A 22,449-nucleotide genomic window follows, 5' to 3' on the forward strand; every position below is an offset into this window, starting at 1 on the left:
AACTGCCACTGATAGTCTCTTAAGAAAAAACCTACTAAAAAACCCTGAGTGCCAACCAAGTCTCACCCTCCCTTTCCCAAAAATATGAGCTAAATCATAAGGGTAGATCATGCAAAATGTCTTGCGTTTAATGTAATGAATTTCTGATGTTTCAATGACAGCATGAAGGTGGTAACCAACACACAGCTCTTACAATCTAATGTCTTAAAATTCACACCCTTTCACCTTGCACGTGTGGAAGAAGAAAAGAGCAGAAGATAAAATCACTTCCACCTAGACCATTGCTTTTCTTTATCTGTTAAAGGCACATATATCACCCCCATCAAAGGCTTCATTTTGACGCTGCCATCTTGTAGCTTATCGTACTGCTCCAACATTTGGTTTCCACCCGCAGGACCAACTGGCAATATCAATCTTCCACCAGGCTTTAGCTGGTCTATTAGCTGCAGAGAAAGAAAAACACATACCCACCAAGTTACAGATTTTATATGAACAGTCAAACCATTAGTCATCACTGTAAACAATTATCAGTGTCCATGGACAAAAGGGAGAAATGTATCTCATTTACTACATACAAGGGGCTTCAGAAAGTTCATGGAAACATGGAATTATAAAAGATAAGTGCATTTTGCTACAAAAATTTTGAAATCCATGCAGTTATTTCATGATACACTTTTTCCCTGTACTTTTTAAGCTCCCTTGTCCGTATGTTGATAGACTTGTTATTCAGCCTATCAGCCTCCACTACTAAACCACTACAAGCTCCTTGAGGACAAAGACTGCACCTTATTCATCTCTGTGTTCCTAGTATCTAACACAGTCCCTGGTACAACTGAAGGACACAGAATGTTTGAACTGAACCACCTCCTGTAGCGCTTCCTACTGGGCCACTTCCTCCTGGGATGGCCAGGGCAAAAGCAGAAAATTCTAAAGCTTATGTGCCTATTTTGAATCTTCGTGGACTGGAAGAGTGGGGACCGGGCAAAACGGGGAAGTGTAGGAAATCAGTAAGAAATCTGTCTCTCAGTTTAAGATCTAGGGCGTCACTCAAGCAAAGGTAAGGATATTTTAGCTCTGAATAAATTGAGGCATACTGGCATGAGAAGGGAAGGCAGGCCGGAGTCTCCACAGTATTAGAGGTGACCCCTTATCTATGAAGAACCAAGACTACCCAACAAGTCTCTCCAGTCTGAAATGTTCAAGTCATATGCTACCATTTGAACACAGCCTTATGAATCATCATTATTCAAAAACAATAATGAAGAAATCTTACTTTGGATAGCATTAAGGACATCCTCAATTAAAATTTTGGTTATCAGCTAGCCTATATTATTTTTTCCATTTTAATTTTTATCAAAGTAATACTTGCAAGTATTCTTTGTTTTTCTACATTTCAAAGTTTGTAACAAAAGAAAACAACAACTTCTTCTCCCATCCCAATCTTGCTCCCCAAATCAAGCAATGTAAAATCCTTTTAGTTCTGTCTTCTATTGTTACTTTTATATTATAAATTATAAGCTAGATAAGGATTGAGCTCTATTTAAAAAAAAAAATATTTTTTGAAAGGCAGAGTTACAGAAAGAAGAGAGGGACACAGAGAGAGAAAGAGAATCTTCCATCCACTAGTTCACTCCCCAAATGGCTGCAACAGCCAGGGCAGAGCCAGGACGAAGCCAAGAGCCTAGAGCTTCCTCTGGGTCTCCCACAAGGGTGCAGGGGGCCTAGCACTTGGGCCATCTTCTGCTGCTTTTCCAGGCACATTAACAGGTAGCTAGAGTGGAAGTGAAGCAGCTGGAACTCGAACCAGTGCCCATATGGGATGCTGGTGTCACCTGTGTCACAGGTGGTGGCTGTACCTGCTACACCACAACACTGGCCCCTGGATTGAGCTCTCTTAATATATCCATATGTTCTGCTGCTTTTCCCCAATCCAGCCAATAATTTTTTTTATTAAACTAATTTTCAGTTAGAACTTCAAATATATTTTGCTGCCAAGCCAAGAGGTATCCAAAGTTTTCTTTTTTTTTTTTTTTTTTTTTTTGGACAGGCAGAGTGGACAGTGAGAGAGAGACAGAGAGGAAGGTCTTCCTTTTGCCGTTGGTTCACCCTCCAATGGCCGCCGCGGCCGGCACACCGTGCTAATCCAAAGCCAGGAGCCAGGTGCTTATCCTGGTCTCCCATGGGGTGCAGGGCCCAAGGACTTGGGCCATCCTCCACTGCACTTCCGGGCCATAGCAGAGGGCTGGCCTGGAAGAGGGGCAACAGAGACAGAATACGGTGCCCCGACCGGGACTAGAACCCGGTGTGCCGGCACCGCAAGGCGGAGGATTAGCCTATTGAGCCACAGCACCGGCCCCAAAGTTTCCTTCTTTATACAATAGTTTTATTTCCCCTAAGACTGAAGGCTTTTCCTTTTTCATCACTTAATTCTCATTGTAACTCTCTAATTATTCTAATCATTCTAGCTAAAACAGCTTCTCAATGAAATTTTCAATCAAACTCAATCCATTAGTGTTCTCTTTCCTGTAGACTCTCTTCTAGTGCCTTCCTCCTCTTGCTCCAAACCTGAACTGTTTGTTCTCCAGGCCTGTACAGCTTTCATCCTGGGACTTCCCATTGCAATAATCCTAGGATCTCCCACCACCTCTCCTTCAGCAAAACGCTCTACTTCCTAGATCCCATGGCTCTCTCTTTTTGGATTTGAACCATTGAGGAACAAAGACAGATAGGCAGAGAGAGGGTTCCCATCTGCTGGCTCGCTCCTCAAATTCCTGGAATGGCTAGGGCTAGGCCAGGCCAGGCTGGAGCTGACAGACAGGAACTAAGTCATCCCACACCAAATGGCACAAGCCATCACACTGCCTCCCAGGATCTGCATTAGCACAAAGCTAGTCAGATATGGAACCCAGGTGCTCCTATGGGTAACATGGGTGGGTATCTTAACCAACGTCTTAACCACCAGGCTAAACAGCCACCCCAGCATGGAATATTTTGAAAAAGAGATTCAGATGTGTAAGTCTAAAACTATCTTTATTCTATTTGTTTGGTGATATCTGTGCATATAGAATTAGGCTGGAAATCATTTCAGTTCAGAATTTTGATGGTTTACTCCTCAGGTCTGATTCTAATGCTGGTATTTTGTAGTCTGATACAATTCTGATTACCAATTCTTACCAGATGGTCTGTTTTATTTTTCTCAAGTCTTTCAGAATCTTCTTCTCATGCCCAATATCCTAAAATTTGATGAAGATATTGTAGCTCTTTTTTAAAAAAAACTGAAAAAAATGCATTGTACTGAGCACCCAGTAGATCTTGCCAAGCTATAAAATCATGTCATTCAGTTTTTGGACCATTTCTTGGGTAGGGCTGACTGTCCTCATGAAGAGTTTCCAAGCAGCAGCCCCTCTTCAATCCATGCTTCACTCCAACTCCCAGGCCTTCTCTGAGTCCTACAGAGCAAACTGTTTCTGCCCTGACATTCCACACTGTAGTCTCTTTGGTTTTCTTCAACCGCCAGCACCATACACTGTGGAGTTCAATAACTGCAGGAGTGATCTCCTACTTAACTGAGGATGAAATCTGTGTTTTTGTTTGTTGACTTGGGGGTGATATCCAAGAGGAGGCATAAGCATCTTTACTCTGCTATCTTAAAACTGCAAAGCCCCATGGCACAGCTGTCTTACAGTTTAATAAAATATATGTGGATCTCCCTAATATTTTCAAATCCTACAACAACATTTAAGTTCAAGTTGACAAATGTCCCTTGTACCCTGAGATGGGTTCTAGTGAAAGATGAGCCCTGCACCGACCCCTTCATGAAACACAGTTCTATATCAGATTCTGACTGTTTACTCTATGTTCCCAAGCTGAAAAGAAAGAAAAAAGATTAAGAACCCTTTGGCCATGTGTTCATATATGCAAATTCACTGAGCTGTTCATTTATGATTTGGATACATTTCTACATTATATTAATACTTCAATTAATATGTATTACAACCACAGGCTTGGACTTTTTTAAGAAACAGATAACCAACAGAACCGCAATGAGCCATTTTTCCGAAAGTCATTCAGCCAATGGGCAGTAAATCAATGTCCACAACAAACTGCCCAACTTCCACATTCTTCATAACTGATGTAAACACACCAAAACAGTAACAACAATCAAAACTTTTAGGTTAGGTTGCGGAGACTGGGCAGAAGAAACTGTCACTTTCCACTCCTGGTCATCCGGTCGAGTGCTATGCAAAACTCCTAGGTTACAGAGGCCTAGGATTACAGTGAATTTATCCAAAGATTACTAAGGGTTAACATAACCTGATCAGAATCTTACTAAAATGAAAAATCAATACTGTACCTTGAACATTTCCTTGACTACACAATATTCTCTTCTGGAAACTCTTTCTTTCTCATTACCAACTGTATAAACCCTAGTATTCTTTAATATTCAGTTCAACTTCTATCCCTGTATGAAGTCTCCTTGATTATGCAAAATTCTCTCCCTTGTTGATGTATTTTGTTTTCCAACCAATATATTTCATAAGCTAATGACATGCTGTAATTGCATTAAATTCCCTGTTATCTGGATGATATATCTCTTGCAGAATACAACCTTTGTGAGGGTACAATGTACAATCTTTCCATTATCTCCCATGCACCTAATATAGTATATATGCTGGTATGTAATAGCATCAAACTGATTATCAGGTCATGAACTCCAGAGGGAATTTCCCAATTCTATTGTCCTAGTTCTTACTTGGATCGAATACTGCTTCAAGTAAGACAGCCATGAGCTGGGATCTAGTGATTTTCATGTCACTTACATAATTATTTACATATGAGAAAAAAGAGGAGGGCCAGCTAACTGTATCCAAAATGCACAACATAAAAGTTATATTTCAAACATCTAGAAGTCCATTCTATATAAATGTTTCAAAGTTTTAGTTGAATGAAACACAGAAAAAAAATCCCAACTCACTGCCTGGGGCACCACTGGGGCTGCAGCTCCGACATGAATAGCATCATACGGGGCTTCTTCAGCATAGCCCATTCGCCCGTCCCCCACTGGAAAAAAAAAAAAGTTATGCTTAAAAAATCCATTCGGATCAAATGGTGTGAAGAATTACAGTACTGCAGGTTTAAAATAGGGAAAGGACAGATTTTTCTGGGACAACTGGATATTCATATGGGAAAAAAATATAATCAGACCTGTATCTGATACACACAGAAATCAACGTCAGGAAGATCAAAGACCTAAAGGCAAATAACTAAAATAATTTAAGGATATATCTTCATGACTTTACAGTAGCCTTAAACAGGACATGGAAATTAGTGGAAAAAATTGGGAAGCCTAAATACATCAAAATTAAGAATTTGTACTTATCAATAAGGTACTGATAAGATGAAAAGATAAACCACACAGGGCTATACAGAGCCAACAAAGGGCTAGACTCTACAGCCCCTATAAAGCAAAGAAAAATACAATCTAATACCTGAGGAAACCCAATGGTCAAACACATGAAAGCCTCACTGGTTACAAAACACAGAATTAAAATCACAAAGAGATACAGTGCTATACATCCACCAGGTGAACAGAAAGAGTCATTGTTTTGATATCTGATGCTAAAAGTGAATGCAGAAGAATGCAATAATTAGCTCTAAGTATTATTTAGCTTGTATAGGAGCTTCTAAAAATTAAATTCCTGCAGAGAAGAAGTGTTTAAAGTCTTCATGTACTCACCAACCAGTTGCACTCTCCCTGAAGACAAAAGTGTTGGGTCATCCTTTCTGACGTTGTTTATTGAGTCATCTACTAGCTCTTTAATGTGATCAATTCCTATGACTTTTCCACTACATCCCACCTGGAAAAAAAACAATTCAATAGCTCATTGAGGTAAATTCATTTTTCTCAAGTGTCACTGAAGTGTTTCCTTATTTAAAGTCTTATTCTGCAATGGGAAATAAAAATGAAACAGCTTAAGCCTCCTATTAGATTGCTACACGCTCAGTTTCTCATACTTTACCACACATAACTTTCTTAACTACGACCCTCATTGAATATACTTAAGCAATTAAGAAACTAAAATATAGTTATAATAATGAGAAAAATTATTTCTTAGAATTCTATTTTTAATCAGTTTTTAACAGTTTGTGAATACAATTCTAAGAATATAATGCTTTTCCCTTCCTCCCTCCTTCCCTTCCCCTGTACCCTCCTCCCCCCAGTCCCTGCTTCCCTTCCCTTCCCTTTCTTCTTTCTTCCTTTCTTTCACTTTTTCAGATAACATTTTTAATTTACATTACAGTTGACTGTAATGCTTAATGCTTAATGTAAAGGCTTAATGCTTCACCAAATAAGAAGTTTAACAAATAAAGAACAGAAAGACCCCAGTTTAGTAGAAATATAGGGAAGGGCTATGAACAGTAATCAAATATAAAGATGACCATTTCACCATATACAGTAACTTTTAAAGTAATCACAAATCATTTGAAGTACAGTAGTATAATATTCTTAACTACTGGTTTCACAAAGGTATAAAACAATGATTTATAAAACTATTTGTGGCAATACTGATACAAAAAGGCATTTCTGGTTTGTTTTTTTGTTTTGTTTTTTTTTTTTTTTTTTTTTTGTTCTCAGATTTCTAATTTTTAAACCGAGAACTCTGAAGTATGATTTATCTACCAATATTTAGCTAAGGGTAGGCATTTGGTGCAGTGGTTAAGATGCTGCTTGGGAAGCTGAATCTCACATTGGAGTGCCTGGTTTGCATCCTGATACCTCCGCTTCCAATCAGCTTCCTGCTATTGGATAAACTGCAAGGCAGCAGATAATGGCTCAAGTAGTTGGGTCCCTGCCACCCATGTGGGAGACCTAGATTCAGTTCTGGGTTCCTGGCTTTGACTTGGTCTAACACAGTTTGTCATAGGCATCTGGGGAGTGAACAAGCAGATGCAAGATCTCTTTCTCTCTCTGCATTTCAAATAAAATGAAAATAAATTATTTTTAAAACTAATATTTTATGGTAGTGCAATCATTTTTTATTTAAATTTCATCTAAAAGCCCAAGTTTGAATGTTAAAATATTATATAAAATATTTTTTGAGGAGGGATTTCTATACCTGATTCTACTGCTGCTACTAGAAAAACAAAAAGGACCCAAATATCAATAACAATTTACTACAATAGAGGTTCTAGGGGCTGGCACTGTGGCACAGCGGGTTAAGCCAGCATCCACAGTAACGGCACACCATATGCACACCAGTTCCAGTCCAGGCTGCTCCACTTCTGATCCAGCTCCCTAGTAATGCACCTGGGAAAGGGCAGAAGACGACCCAAGTGCTTGGGAGACCCTGATGAAGCTCCTGGCTCTGCCCTCAGCCTGGCCTAGTGGATGGAAGACCTCTGTCTCTCTCTCTCTCTGTAACTCTTTCAAGTAAGCAAATAAATCTTCAAAATAAATACTCTGAAGTCAGACTATCCAGGTTCATATTTAAGAGTCATTATTTAATTAACACGTTTAACTTTCTAAATGTGTAAACTAACTTCTCTTCCTTTGGGTTTGACTCTTCTACAAAACAAGGAGGAAAATGGTATATACCTGATAAAGAATATGAAGAGTAAATAAGGGAATACATGAAAAGCACTTAAAACACTACCTCATAGAAAACTTGTGAGAAGCATTACATTTAAGTTTTTTATATTATTATTATTATTATTTTAAAGGTAGAGTTAATAGATCAAAAATAGATGGGGGCTGACACTGTGGCGTAGTGGGTAAGCGGCAGCCTGCAGTGCCACCATCACATATAGGCACCAGTTCGAGTCCCCAGCTGCTCCACTTCCAATCCAGCTCTCTACTGTGGTCTGGGAAAGCAGTGGAAGATGGCCCAAGTGCTTGGGCCCCCACACCCGCATGAGAGACCAAGACGACGCTCCTAGCTCCTGGCTTTGTATCAGCTCACCTCCGGCCCTTGCAGCCAATTGGGGATTGAACCAGCAGATGGAAGATCTCTCTCTCTCTCGATCTCTCTCTCTCTCGATCTCTCTGCCTCTCCTTCTCTCTGTGTGTAAGTAACTCTTTCAAATAAATAAATAAATGTTTAAAAAAATAAAGAAGTAGATGGAGTAGTAAGGACTCTAACTGGCTCTCTAATCTGGGATGCAGGCATCACAGGTGGCAGAGAACCTGCTGTTTCACAACACCTGCCCACTCCATCACTTAGAATTTTGTTGTTGCTGTCCCTGGGGATAGACAGAACATTCAGCCCCAACTGGAATGACTACAAGGGGATTTATTTAGTTTACATTAATGGCAAAGTCTAGTGGGGTATCTGGTATCTTGTGCGGCTGTGTTTAGAAGACAACCAGACATTGTTATTGAAAGTGGATTTCTCTCTGGTTCATGGTCCAGCTTTACTTTCCCTTATCTTTTGGCTTCATTATCAGGCTCTACCCTTTGTGAACTCAAGATGGTAGCCAGTAGCTTCCAAACTATATTCTTCCAAGTTCTCATCTGGCATGAGACAATAGAGTGGACCCAGTTTGAACATAATTCTATAGGTTTATTTGCAATGAAGGTGGTGCTTTTATTAGTGGTTTTTTTTTTTTTTTTTTAATTTTTGTTTGTTTATTTGAGAGAGATAAAGAGAGTGAGCTCCCACTTACTGGTTCACTACCCAAATGCATGAAATGGCTGGGGGTGCGCCAGGCTGAGTCTGGGAGCTAGGAGCAAATACACAGGTCTGCCGTGTGGGTGGCAAGAACCCAGCCACTTGAGCCATCCACCAGTGCCTCCCAGGATCTGCCAGTAATGGAACCCAGGCACTCCAGTGTGGGACATGAGTGTCCTAACCAGCGTCTTAAGTGCTAGGCAAAACAGAGCTCCCAGAGCTTCTATTATGTTAGGAAAGTGCCTTCATTATCTGCTTCAATTATTATTGCTAGTGGCTTAACTAGTATAGGATTCTGCAGAGCACAAGCAGGGCCCCACCAAAGCACCTTGGAGAATAGGTTTACCTTTGCTCAGATAATCAAATCAGATTGATCACAAGAAATCTTGTGCCTGGAGTCCAGACTGCAAGGTTCTAGTCTAATTGAGTTGGGATTTATGGATACATCTTGGAATAGAACCCATGTAATTTGCTGTCAATAAGTAATCAGACTCACTAGAATGGAAGCTCCAGGGAGACAGGAATTTTAAAATTTAATTTTTAATTTTAACTTTTAATTAACTTAATTAACTTTCAGTTTTTAAAATTTAATATTTTAAACTGATGTGTCCTATGCATCTAGAACTGTATCTGGCACATAATAAGGGCTCACATACAGATCTTCTACTTGTTTTGTAAAGTTCAGCTCCTGGACCAGCTCTGTGGCTAGTAGGCTAAGCCTCCACCTACAGCACCAGCATCCCATATGGGCACTGGTTCCAGGCAGGCCTGGCTGCTCTTCTTCTGACCCAGCTCTCTGCTGATGGCTTGGGAAAGAGTGGAAAATGGCCCAAGTGTTTGGGTCTCTGCACCTGCATGGGAGACCCAGAAGAAGCTCCTGGTTCCTGGCTTCAGATTGGCCCAGTTCTGGCTGTTGCGGCCATTTGGGGAGTGAACCAGTAGACAGAAGACCTTAGAAGACCTATCTCTCTGTCTCTCCCGCCCTCTGTAACTCTGCCTCTCAAATAAATAAATAAAATATCCAGATCCTCACTAACAGTTGGCAGAGATTTTTAAAAATTTATTTACTTATTTGAGAGGTAGGAAAGGGCTCACATCCACTGACTTATTCCCCAAAGGCCTTCAATGGCTGAGGCTGGACCAGGACCAAAGCCAAAAACTAGAAACTCAATCCAGGTCTCTCACATGAGTGGCAGGGACCCAAGCACTTGAGCCATCACTATTGCCTCCCAGGGTCTGCATTAGCAGGAAACCAGAGTTAGGAGTGGAGGTACATGTGGAGCCTAAACACTCAGATAATAGGGTTCCTGGACCCTGGCTTTGTCCTGGCCCAGCTCTGTCAGCTGTGGCCATCTGGAGAGTGAACCAGCAGATGGAAGATCTCTGTCTTTCCCTGTGTCTGTGTCTGCCTTTCAAATAAATAAATCTTTAAAAAAGCAACAGCATTTAATTAGTGACTTGTTCTTTATACTTGACATATTCATCATTTTTGAAAACTGTTCTTTTTTTAACTAAATAAATCTTTAAAATTTTTTCAAAAATTAGATTTCTGAGTTTTTAAAATTTATATTAGGAGCCAGGGTTGTGGTGCAATGCACGACGCTAACGCAGCTGGGAAGCAGAAGGCAGCTCAAGTATTGAGTCCCTTCCACCGTGGGAGACCCCCGACTGTTGCAGCCATCTGGGAAATGAATCTGCAGATAGAAGATCTTTCTCTTTCTTTATCTCTGTCACTCTTACGTTCCAATAAATACATGAATCTTAATAAAAAAAATCCTAAGTGATGCACATGCCAATGGCTATCTTAATTTAAAAAAGCAAACCCAAAACCCATCAAAACCACTAGTGAAAAAATATAACATGCTTATGTTGGGGACAGAATAAAAAACAAAGGTCTTACCATACGTGCAAAACATGCAGTAAGGATTCCACTTCCGGATCCTACATCAAGAGCTTTAGCTCCTTCATGTAACTGATCAAATAGAAGTTCTAGTGCATATGCATGCTGCCAAAAGAACAGAAACCAAATGTTCATTTTTTCAAGACTTACTAAAACAGTGAAAACATGTAACACATGTGTGTGTATACTTCACCTAGGAACTACATAAGAAAATCTTCACTGTTTAATTAGAATTCTTACATTTAGATTAAGAATTAAAATTTTCAGTAATTTTAGGTCTCATACGTGAATAGCTTCATAATTTAACTAAAATTCAAGGTCAAAAGATTCATAAGGATTTAGTGAAAGTCATTACATTCCCATCCCTAAGCATCCAGTTTCTTTTTTTTCTTTTGAAAAAGTTTATCAACATTTTATGAAGCATTTGCTTTGAAGACTAAGTTTTGAAAGCCATGTAAACCAATCAAACACGAGTAAAGTTTTGTAATGAACATCTCGAAGAAATCATTTTAATACCTTTTTCTCATGGGATGACAACAGCATTATAATACTTTCTTATTTTTTATTAAAATTAGCTCTTTTCAGATTAGTACTAGCAAGTTCTGATTTTTAGTATAGGTTGTGTATCTCTTATTTGAATACCTGGGACCAGAAGTATTTTGGATTCTGGGTTTTTCTGAATTTCCTAGTAGCTGCACAAGCATAATGAGCTACCACAGGGATGGGAAGGCCCAAGCCTGAACAGGAACTTCAGTAGGTTTTGTCAAGCTTTATGTACACAGCCTGAAGGCAGCAGGACACAGGGTGTGTGACACTGTCACGATGCCCTACTTGAGACACTGTGTTGGCAATGACAAGGCTTCAGACTGTGCAGTGTTCAGGAGTTCAGATTAGGGATGCTCAAACTGTACTGTGTTAAGGCAAGAGAGAAACATCATACTTTCCATTTATTTTTAAATTTCCTATGAACTACTTTCTAGTAAAAAACTGTTTGGTACTAAGTGTTTTTATCTCAAATCCTAAAAGTAACCGTAGCCCTCAGCTGAACGTTGTGCTCCCAGGCTTTTCTATCTTGGGGACATTTACACAGTAAAGCATCCAGTTTCACTACATAAAGGCAAACAAAGTCACCAGTTTCTTCTGACCCCTTCCAAAACATCCTATGCATGAATGAAAAAATTATATTTTGAAGGACTTTTCATATTAATACTTAAATAGCTTATTCATTTGTCTTTATGACTGAGGAATATATTCTCATGTGTATATATTATAATAACAAGTATCCCTAACAAGAGGTATTTAAGTAAGGTCCAATCTTCTATAACAAAAATATAATCTTATAAGGTATATTTGTAGGATAATAATTTAATCTTTATAAAAATCTTATAGATTCTATCTATGTAATAAATTCCTAGAAGTAGAACTGAAGGGGCCCAAGAATATACATTCTATACTTAAAGTATATATAAATCATAAATAAAATCATTGTTTATGCTTTGGACTCAACCAAGAAATAAAGCCTTCCCCTCTCCATCCTCTTTATAAACTTGCATTTCAGTGCTTTTCCAATTTAAAAGATCAGACCTAGCAAACACTGATCTTAAATGTCTAGTATTGTCATTATTAAAATCATCAAATTCAGTAGCAACAGATCTATTTACTACCAGATCTTAATACGTATCTATGAATCCATAGTGATAAATACAGTACTTTGTGCCAGATGAAAATAAAGGAAGAATAACAGGAGAGTGTTCCCTACTAATACAGGAAAAATGATGAACTTAAGAAAATTATCTCTGGGCAACCATTTCAGAAATCTCATTCAGGCAAAAACCATAAATAGATGCTGAAAACTAGTAATTAGCATTTGATAAATATCAGATAGTTACATAATCTCAAAATGTCCACGATGCTTATTACTAAAGGAAGAAGAGTAGCTTTATATTGGAGTTAGAAAAACTTTTCAGTGGAGTTGACACCACCTTAACCAGCTGCTCAAGGTTACCATCACCAGCACTGGGACATGCCTCTGCTGGGATGAGTCATTCCAGACAAATATGCATAATTTATTTCAGATTATGCAGAAACATCAAACAAGCCCAAATTGAGGGACATTATATAAAATAATTTGCATAAAGATGTAAAGGTCGTAAAAGAAAAGACAAGACCTGTTCCCCAGTCTCTCTTTAGGGAACATTATCAGCACAACTGATGAAATCTAAATAAGGTCTGTAAATTGACTAACAGTGTTGTATCACCATTAATTTTCAAATTTTGAGAATTATACTTTGGTTAGGTAAGAGAATGTCCTAATATTTAAAGAGTATTATTTTTAACTTTTAAACATCCTATTTTTACAAGTAAAGAGCCTACAATTTATTTTCAAAGATCACAGAAAAAAGGAAATACATATACTCTTACATACACAGACAGACATGCAGAGAAATGCAGAGAAATGGGAAGAAAGATGGGGAAAATAGAGAAAGAATAAATAATAAAGCAAATGTACTAAAATAATATTTGGGAAACACTGGTAACAAGTATATGAAAACAATCACTTCTCAGCCTTTTAGCTGAGATCAAGGGCGGTACAAGTATATGAAAACTGTACTACTATTATGACATTTCTGAAAGTATGAAATTTTTCAATTTTATCAGAAACCAGCACTGTCAAAATCAAGGAGAGAATGGAAACTCTCTATACTGCCAAACTAAACTAGGTATTAAAGCCAGAATGCTTGTTAGCTTGGGGGTGGGTCTGACTAGGAAAGTGCTTTGTCCCACATATTGATCTGTGTAGTGGTTATACATACGTCCACATAAACAAACTCCTCAACTGGGGGGCCAGTGTTGTGGCGTAGCAGGCAAAGAAGCCACCTGCAACTCCAGCATCCCATATGGGCGCCAATTCAAATCCCAACTACTCTACTTCTGATTCAGCTCTCTCCTAATGGCTAGGGAAAAACAACAGAAGATGGCTCAAGTAGTTGGGCCCCGACACTCACTCAGTATGAGACCTGGAGGAAGCTCCTGGCTCAGCCCTAGCTGTTGCAGCCATCTGGGGAGTGAACCAGCAGATGGAAAAATCTCTAACTCTGACCTTCAAATAAATCTTTAAAAAAAACAAACAAACTCCTTACATTATAATATTTGTGCACTCTGCTATGTTTATGTCATAACAACAAAATTTTTATTACTTTTCCCCCAGAAATCTTTTATTTAAGGTATACAAACTTCACGCATTTCATAAATACAACTTTAAGAACATAGCGATAGTGATTCTTCACATTGTACCTACCTTCTCACTCCCTCCCTTCTTCCTCCTCCTCCTCCTATTCCCATTCTTATTTTTTACTAAGATTTATTTCAAATAACTTTATACACAGAAGATTAACTCTATACTAAGTAAAGATTGCAACAAACAGTATTTTAAAAAAAACTGCTCCTCAACAGTTTTTTGATTGCTCTTTTGATTTCTGCTATGACCCACTGTTCATTCAGGAGCATGTTGTTCAGTCTCCATGTGTTTGCATATGATCTAGAGACTCGAGTTGTTATCTACAGCTTCATTCCATTGTGGTGAGAGAAGATGCATGGTATGATTTCAGTTCCTTCAAAGTTGCTGAGATTTGCTTTATGGCCTGGACTTTGGTCTATCCTAGAGAAAGTTCCGTGCACTGCTGAGAAGAATGTGTATTCTGCAACTGTAGGATGAAAAGTTCTGTGGATACGCATTAGGTCCATTTGGTCTTTAGTGTTAACTGTTGTTTCCCTGTTGATTTTCTGTCTGGACTTCATTACTATTGTATGGGAGTCTATGTCTCCTTTGGACCCATTAACATTTATTTTAAATAACCAGGTACCTTGTAATTAGGTGCATTTACATTTATTAGTCATATCTTCCTGTTGAATTGATTAATCATTGCATATTGCCCTTCTTTATCACTTTTAACAGTTTTTGTGTTAAAGTTTATTTTGTCTGATATTAGGATGGCTATACCAGCTTTTTTTTTTTTTTTTTTTTTCCTGTTAGCATGGAATATCTTTTTTCATCCTTTCACTTTCAGTACATGCATGTACTTTGCTGGTGAGATGTGTTTCTTGTAGGCAGCAAATAGATGGGTTTCTTTTTTTTTCCATTCAGCCAGTCTGTGTCTTTTAACTGGAGAGTTGAGGTCACTTAAATTCAAGGTAACTACTGATAAGTAACAACTTGGCCCTGCCATTTTTCCATAAATATTCCTATTGTTTACTCTGGATTTCCTTTGTACCCTTATGGGAGATTTTCCACCTTTACCTTCTTTCATAGTGATGACGTTTCTGTTTCCTTAATCATCTTTTGTAGAGCTAGACGAGTGGTGACAAATTCTTTCAATTTCTGTTTGTTATGGAAGGTCTTTATTTCCCCATCATTCACAAAGGAAAACTTTGCAGGGTATAATATTCTGAGATGACAGTTCTTTCCTCTTAAGACTTGGACTACATTTCACCATTCTCTCCCAGCCTATAGGGTTTCTGACGAGAAGTCCACTGTGAGTCTAATTGGAGATCCTCTGAAAGTAACCTGGTATTTCTCTTGTGCAAATTTTAGAATCTTTTCTATTTGTTTTATTGTGGAGAGTCTGACTACAATGTGTCACGTCTATTAGGAGTTCTATGTGCTTCCTGTCCTTGGATGTGCCTTTCTTTTTCTAAATTAGGGAAGTTTTCTACAATTATTGCATTAAAAAGGCCTTCTAATCCATTCTCTCTTACCACATCTTCAGGAACTCATAAGACCCAAATGTCAGGACACTTGATAATATCACATAGAACTCCAACACTGTTTTTAGTTTAATTTCTTCTTGGTTTTGGTCTGACAGTAAAATTTCCAGAGATTTGTGTTCTAACTTGGATATTCTTTCTTCTTCCTCACTAATTCTGTTGCTAAGGCTTTCTACCACATTTTTTAGTTGTATTATTTAAATTGTTATTGTGTTTTAATTTTTAAAAATTCTGTTTGAGGGGCTGGTGCTATGGCATAGTAGGCTAAGCTTCCATCTGTGACGCCAGCATCCCCTATGGGTGCCAGTTTGAATGCTGGCTGCTCCTCTTCTGATCCAGCTCTCTGCTATGGCCTGGGAAAGCAGCAGAAGATGGCCCAAGTCCTTGGGCCCCTGCACCTTTGTGGGAGACCAAAAAGAAGTTCCTGGATCCTGACTTCGGATTGGCTCATCTCTGGCTATTACTGCCATTTGGGGAGTGAACCAGTGGATGCAAGGAAGAAACTTTGTCTCTCTGTCTCTCCCTCCCTCTCTAACTCTCTCAAATAAATAAATAAAATCTTTAAAAAAAAAAAAAACTATTTGAAAAGCAGAACGACAGGGACAGATTCTCCCATCCACTGGTTCACTCCGCAAATGACATAAAAAGCCAGAGTTGGGCCAGGCTGAAGCAAGGAACCAGGAACTCCACTTAGGTCTACAATATGGATGACAAGGATCCAAGTACTTGAGCCATCACCCGCTGCCTCCAAGGGTGTGTATTAATATGAAGCTGGAATGGGGAATGGGACTGGTATTTAAACCCAGGCACTCCAAAATGAGATGCAAGCAACCCATGTGACTTAACCACTGTGCCAAACATCCACACCATCAAGCATTGTCCTAATCTGTGCACCAAACACTTATCTGCCCAATTTTTAGAGACCATTTCAATCACTACAGTACATCATCCAGACATTATTTGACCCCTGACATGAAGCAACAAGAACTTGTACCATTAGGAACTGCTTTTGCAAAAATAATTTTTTTAAGTAACAACTTCAACATCACAAGGAAACAACCAAGTTCAGAATATAGGAAATTCTATAGGACAAATAAACTAGTTTTGTCGACAATGAAATGCCCTTTAAAATGAGGTATCTATCAGGGTCGGCGCTGTGGCGCAGTGGGTTAAAGCCCTGACCTGAAGCACCGGCATCCCATATGGGTGCCGGTTCTAGTCCCAGCTGCTCCTCTTCTGATCCAGCTCTCCGCTATGGCCTGGGATAGCAGTGGAGGATGGCCTATTCCTTGGGCCCCTGCACCCACATGGGAGACCCAGAGGAAGCTCCTGGCTTTGGATCGGCACAGCTCTAGCCTTTGCGGCCAACTGGGGAGTAAACCATCAAGACTTCTCTCTGTCTCTACCTCTCACTGTAACTCTGATTTCAAATAAATAAAATAAATCTTTTAAAAAAATATGAGGTGTCTATTAAAGATTAAAGATTGAAAAGATACAATATATCGAACCTATTTTGATATTAAGCAAATTAAAATATAACTAAAAATGTAAAATTAAAATGTAAACACTTTTTGAAGGGGCAGGCATTTAGCCTAATGGGTAAGAAAGCACTTGGGACACCAGCATGCCATATCAAGAGTGCCTAGGTTTGAGACCTGGCTCTGCCCCGACTAGCTTCCTGCTCATGTGCAACCTGGGAGGCAGCAGATGATGGGAACCACCATTGACACTGGAGACTTGGGCTGAGTTCCAGCCCCAGCTGCTGTGGGCATTTGGGAAATGAACTAGAGAATGGGAAATCTCTGTCTTTCTCTTTCTCCCTGTGCCACTCAAATAGGTAAAATTTTAAACCTTTTTTTTTTTTTTAGAGACCTCGCAGATTTTGAACATGGGCTACATATCAAGGAACACTGTTGGGTGTGAAAAGAGTCTGTTTTTAGTCTTTGAGACTTATAATAAAGACTTTAGGGGTAAATTAATATTTGGGATTTGCTTTAAAATACTTCAGCAAAAGAGAGCAAGAAGTGATTAGCACAAGCTGGGATTGTTACAAAAAGGTTCATTATACATACTATTTTTGCATTTAGGGCATTGAAAATCTTCCATGATTTTCCATAAGAGAAAGTTAAACATGCTAAGTCTATGTCTTCCTACAACACATGAAGGAGAAAAACGCCTTTAATAACTGCCACATCAGCTCATGACAAGAGCTTCGGCTGATTACTGATGCCATAAATTAGAGTGTCAATTGTTAAATCAACAACAGGAGTCACTGTGCACTTACTCCCCATGTAGGATCTCTGTCCTTAATTGTTGTACTCTGTGAATTGACGGTATAACTACCACTAAAACAGTACCCTATGCTTTATGTGCCTGTGGATGCAATCTGTTGAAATCTTTACTTAGTATATACTAAGTTGATCTTCTGTATATAACAATAACTAAAAATTAACCTTAATGAAGAATGGGATGGGAGAGGGAGTAGGAGATGGGATGGTATGCAGGGGGGAGGGTTGTTATGGGGGAGGGTAAACCACTATAATCCAAAAATTGTACTTTCAAAATTTATATTTATTAAATAAAAGTTTTCTTAAAAAAAAAAAAACAACTAAAGTTTTGGGGGGGGGGGGGGGAATAGTTGCCACCTCATATAAACCAAGGGCCAAAGCATGAAGTGACTTGGTTAATTTTAAAAATCTTGTTAACACCCTCCTTTCCCTTTTTCTCCTACTATCCTGTCCCATCCCTCTCCTTTCTGAATGACTCGATCCCAAGGCCATTAAAACCGGCCGAGCAGTTACCCACACCCAGGTGGCAGGAGGGGAGCTGCAGAGTACGAAGGTGCCAGAGCAGAGTATGGACCCAAACAGGAGTCAGAGCCAAGGCAGATGGGGAGAGCTTCTGCCCAGCAGGTAGGGACGTAAGTGGTGGAAAAGGAGCAGCAAAGGGCGCAGCTAGCAATGACAGCGGAAGGAAACTGGCTACAGACAGGGTAAGGATCAAATAAACATGTGAAGGAAAAGGATCCAGGTTTCACACTATCAGAGAAGGGAATTAAATGTGGAAAGAAGACAGAAATCATAAATACATACTGGTATAAATAAGGAACCAATATTTACACACTCTCAAAGTAACCCCCGCACACAATAATTATTAATTACAAAAGAGTGACTCTATCATGGAGGGGGCAGGCAGAAAGCAGTTTAATCAAGTGAGTATCTTCAATAGGAAAAAGCAGAGCAGGCACTGTGGTGCAGTGCGTTAAGCCACCAACTGGGACACCCACAACCCTTGTTGGAATGTATGGTTTGAGTCCAGCCTCCGCTTCCAATCCAGCTTCCTGCTAATGCACACCCTGGTGGGCAGAAGATGATGGCAAGTTTTTAGGACCTTGACACCCATTTAGGAAACCTGGATAGAGTTCTGGACTTCTGGCTTCAGCCTAGCCCAGCTCTGGCCATTGCAGCCACTTGGAGAGTGAAACAGTGGATGGAAGATCTCTCTCTTTCAAATAACAAGATAAATCAAAATTGTATGGTACCTGCATATAATAAGAACACAGAAACACTACTGTGTTATTCCTATCAAAGATGTGTAACTTGAAGGAAACAATAGACACCCAAATGAAGGGCATCAACAAAGTAGTAAGCTGAATTCTTCTAAACAGTCAATGCTGGGAACGGATGGTTATCCCACATCTGAGTGCCTGGGTTGGATTCCCAGCTCCAGCTCCTGATTCTTGCCCCTGACGACGTATACCTTGGACAACAGCAGTGATAGTTCAAAGCAATTGGGTTCCTGCCGCCCAAATGGAAAGTCTAGATTGCATTTCTGGCTCCCGGCTTCAGCCCTGGCTCAGCGTTAGCCCCAGCTGTTATGGGCATTTGGCAAGTGAACCAGTGAACAGAGTGTGCTTACTCACTTTCTATGTCTCTGTCTCTACCTCTCAAATTAAAAAATATATATAAAATAAAATCAATAAGATAAAATAAAATGCTAAGGCCTTCAATCACAATGATTAGCTTTTTCCAAACTTTTATCACTACAGCTAATATTTTTCTGGATAACTCATGCTGATCTCTAAATCTAAACAGTTTTTTTAAAGATATATTTTTATATTTATGAGTAATTTCAAAACCCACAGGAAAACTAGAAAAATGAATAAAGTTTTCTCCTCATATCAATTCCCCATTTGTCTATATTGTGCCACACTATTTTATCCAACCATCTGAAAACAGACTGCAGACCTCATGACCCTTTACTCCTAAATACTTCAGGAGTATTTAGGTCACCCTTCTTCACAACCACACTCAGGAGAATCACCAACTCAGTATTATCCACCACACTCAAATTTCCTTCACACCAATTTTCCCCTAATCCACTCAAGATCCTTTGCTGAGCTAGAATATTCTCCCTCCAGCTCTCCTCTGGAGAGCTGCTTAACTCTCTTCTCCAGAACACGGACGCCTTCAAGGAGTTCTGGCCAGTTGTTCCCACATGAAATTCCTCCATTCTAAATGTGTCTATTACCGCAGAGTTAGAGTGATAAAAAGGATTCTAGCAAGAACACCACACAGCTCCTGCTGTGCACCTCCCATTACATCAGGAAGTGGGTAATGAAGGGCCACCTCACTAACAGACACAGAAAGCTCACCCACTCAGTCAATGTTCTGACCACTGAGTCACTACTTTCAAGATGTGTTTTTCTCTTTGTAATTACTAAGTAATATCTGGAATAATGATTTCATATTATATGATACTACTTTGTCCCCTAATAATTTCCCTTTTAACAGTGTTAGATTCATTGACACTCTCTAATTAGTAAATTAATGAATACAGAATGATTTCAATGAATTATATCCCATCATCTGAAATAAAAAGCTTTAAAAAGCTAAATTGTGCAATAAATGTACCATTTACAGTAAATTTCTAAGTAAATTTTATGTTTTTAGAGTTCTATTCTTTTGAGAAAATAGGTCAATTATTAGAGCATTTGAAAATATTTTAAATTCATTGTAAAAATGATACTTTACTACGAAAGTTACTTCTACAAAATGTTCAGTTGAACAAAAGATTATGTACATAACTGATACATAATATAAGAAAGGCATTCATGAACCTATTTGCTAGAATCAGATGTCACTGTCTTTCCAAGAATGCACTATATTACACGTTATCAATGTTTGAAAATAGCAGCACTATAAATAGGGCTCTGGGCCTGTGTATACTGCACAGCGCTATGTAGTGGGCTGCACTGAAGCACGACAAACTCCAGCTAAACCTCTGGCTATTTGTTGACAAGTTGTGATCCGTGGGCTTGGGAGCAGTTCTACAAACGTCCAAAGTGCTGGAGAACCCACAACCACATGCTTTTTTGACAATCTATTCACTGGACATGACTTGTTGGTACAACTTTGAAATACTGGATTTCAAGCTACAGACATCATAAGGGAAAACAGACTAAACAAGTGTTCTCTGAAACCAACAGCACTGATGATAAAACAAGCAAAAAGGTAATATTATTACAGATTCAATACAATGAAATTCTCTAGGTAAAAGGGTTAGATAATAAATGTGTCACTGTAGGAATGAATTACAATACATTGGGACACCTGGCAAAGTTCACTACAGAAAAAAGAAATAGGCCAGCGCCGCAGCTCACTTGGCTAATCCTCTGCCTGCGGCATCAGCACACCGGGTTCTAGTCCCAGCTGGGGCGCCGGTTCTGTCCCGGTTGCTCCTCTTCCAGTCCAGCTCTCTGCTGTGGCCCGGGAGGGCAGTGGAGGATGGCCCAAGTACTTGGGCCCTACACCCGCACGGGAGACCAGGAGGAAGCACCTGGCTCCTGGCTTCAAATTGGTGCAGCGCACCGGCCGTAGTGGCCATTTGTGGGGTGGAACCAATGGAAGGACGACCTTTCTCTCTCACTGTCTGACTCTGCCTGCCAAAAAAAAAAAAAGAAGAAGAAGAAGAAGAAAGAAAAGAAAAAAGAAATAGCGAATAGAGCCAATATGCCTCAACCAAAGGTACTGGGAACTGATGCACAATTTCAGTGGTGATGTGGATAAATATGACTGGTTGGCTTTCAAATGTTCTACTTCTATTGGAGGTAAAAAAAAAAAATGGCACTGGCCTTTATTCACTCAAATGAGTGATGTGTATACGATATAAACACAGATTATTCACAAATTTGTAAACAAAGATAAGAAAGATCTCAAATTGGTTGAATGTCAGGAGACATTGGTTTAGCATACCTGAAATGATGCAATGAGAAACTATCAGGAAGAAGAAAACATTAACACTCATGGACCTACTACTGTCCAAGAAGGTATCAGATTTGGCATGAGAAGCTGTATTACTCTCAAGCAGCAAGAACGACAATATTAAAACATATCACGTTGTGTGAAACTGACAACACCGTGCAAAATGTAACACAGCCCTCTGAAATGTTTTTCTCCCTCCCACCAAAAATAATTGTTGAACAGGTCTTGAAAGTCAGTTCTTTGTATACGGTGTAATATTTGAAAGGATATCATATCTGCCCAAAATCATATTTATAGGAAAACTTACAAATGCAAAAGATACTACACTGTCCCAGTATCCTCTTTATAGGACAACCCATATTTTCATTCTTAGTAATAAAAGATATATAAGCTCTAGATTATTATTTTCAACCTATTATAATGCAACTCTGTCAATTTCACTGAAGTAGTCACAGAATTAAAAACTTGGAATTTAATGGGTAAAATATATATTTTCCTTCCACATTTATTAATTGGAAGTCTTCTGTTTTTCCATTTGAAAAAAAAAAAAAAAGCCTTCTTGAGTGGGTGTTTGGCCTAGCAGTCAAGACTCCAGTTGGGACACCTGCATCCCATATGAGTGACTGGGTTAGAGTCCCAGCTCCATTTCTGATTCCAGCTTTCAGCTAATGCTCACCCAGAAGGCAGCAGGTTAGGGCTGAAATAGCTGGGTCCCTGCAATTCATGTCAGAGACCTGCACCTGAACTGAAACTCAGCTTTGGCCTGGCCCAGCCCCATCCAGTATGGGCATTTGCATAGTAAACAGTGGATGGCAGCTTTGTCTCTTTTTCTCCCTAAATAAAAAAGTAAACT

The 22,449-nt window shown here is 39.2% G+C and overlaps 1 protein-coding gene across 4 annotated transcripts in view; it reads right to left on the reverse strand.

Annotated features, from left to right (window-relative positions):
* The window catches only part of PCMT1 (protein-L-isoaspartate (D-aspartate) O-methyltransferase), a 49,969-nt gene that overhangs the window by 6,565 nt on the left and 20,955 nt on the right, over positions 1–22,449 (reverse strand). The window contains exons 4-7 of one of the 4 annotated variants that reach the window (XM_051836839.2): positions 10,570–10,674; positions 5,738–5,858; positions 4,976–5,061; positions 226–443 (exon numbers count right to left, since the gene is read on the reverse strand). In XM_051836839.2, the coding sequence (XP_051692799.1) occupies positions 264–443; positions 4,976–5,061; positions 5,738–5,858; positions 10,570–10,674 (492 nt within the window). In that variant the 3' untranslated portion in view covers positions 226–263. Of the gene's footprint in view, positions 1–217; positions 444–4,975; positions 5,062–5,737; positions 5,859–10,569; positions 10,675–22,449 lie in introns of all 4 variants that reach the window. The other 3 variants (XM_051836840.2, XM_017338338.3, XM_051836841.2) reach the window with 3 other exon arrangements.

The sequence above is a fragment of the Oryctolagus cuniculus genome, chromosome 5 (assembly GCF_964237555.1).
Source record: "Oryctolagus cuniculus chromosome 5, mOryCun1.1, whole genome shotgun sequence".
In the NCBI taxonomy this organism is placed as follows: Eukaryota; Metazoa; Chordata; class Mammalia; order Lagomorpha; family Leporidae; genus Oryctolagus; species Oryctolagus cuniculus.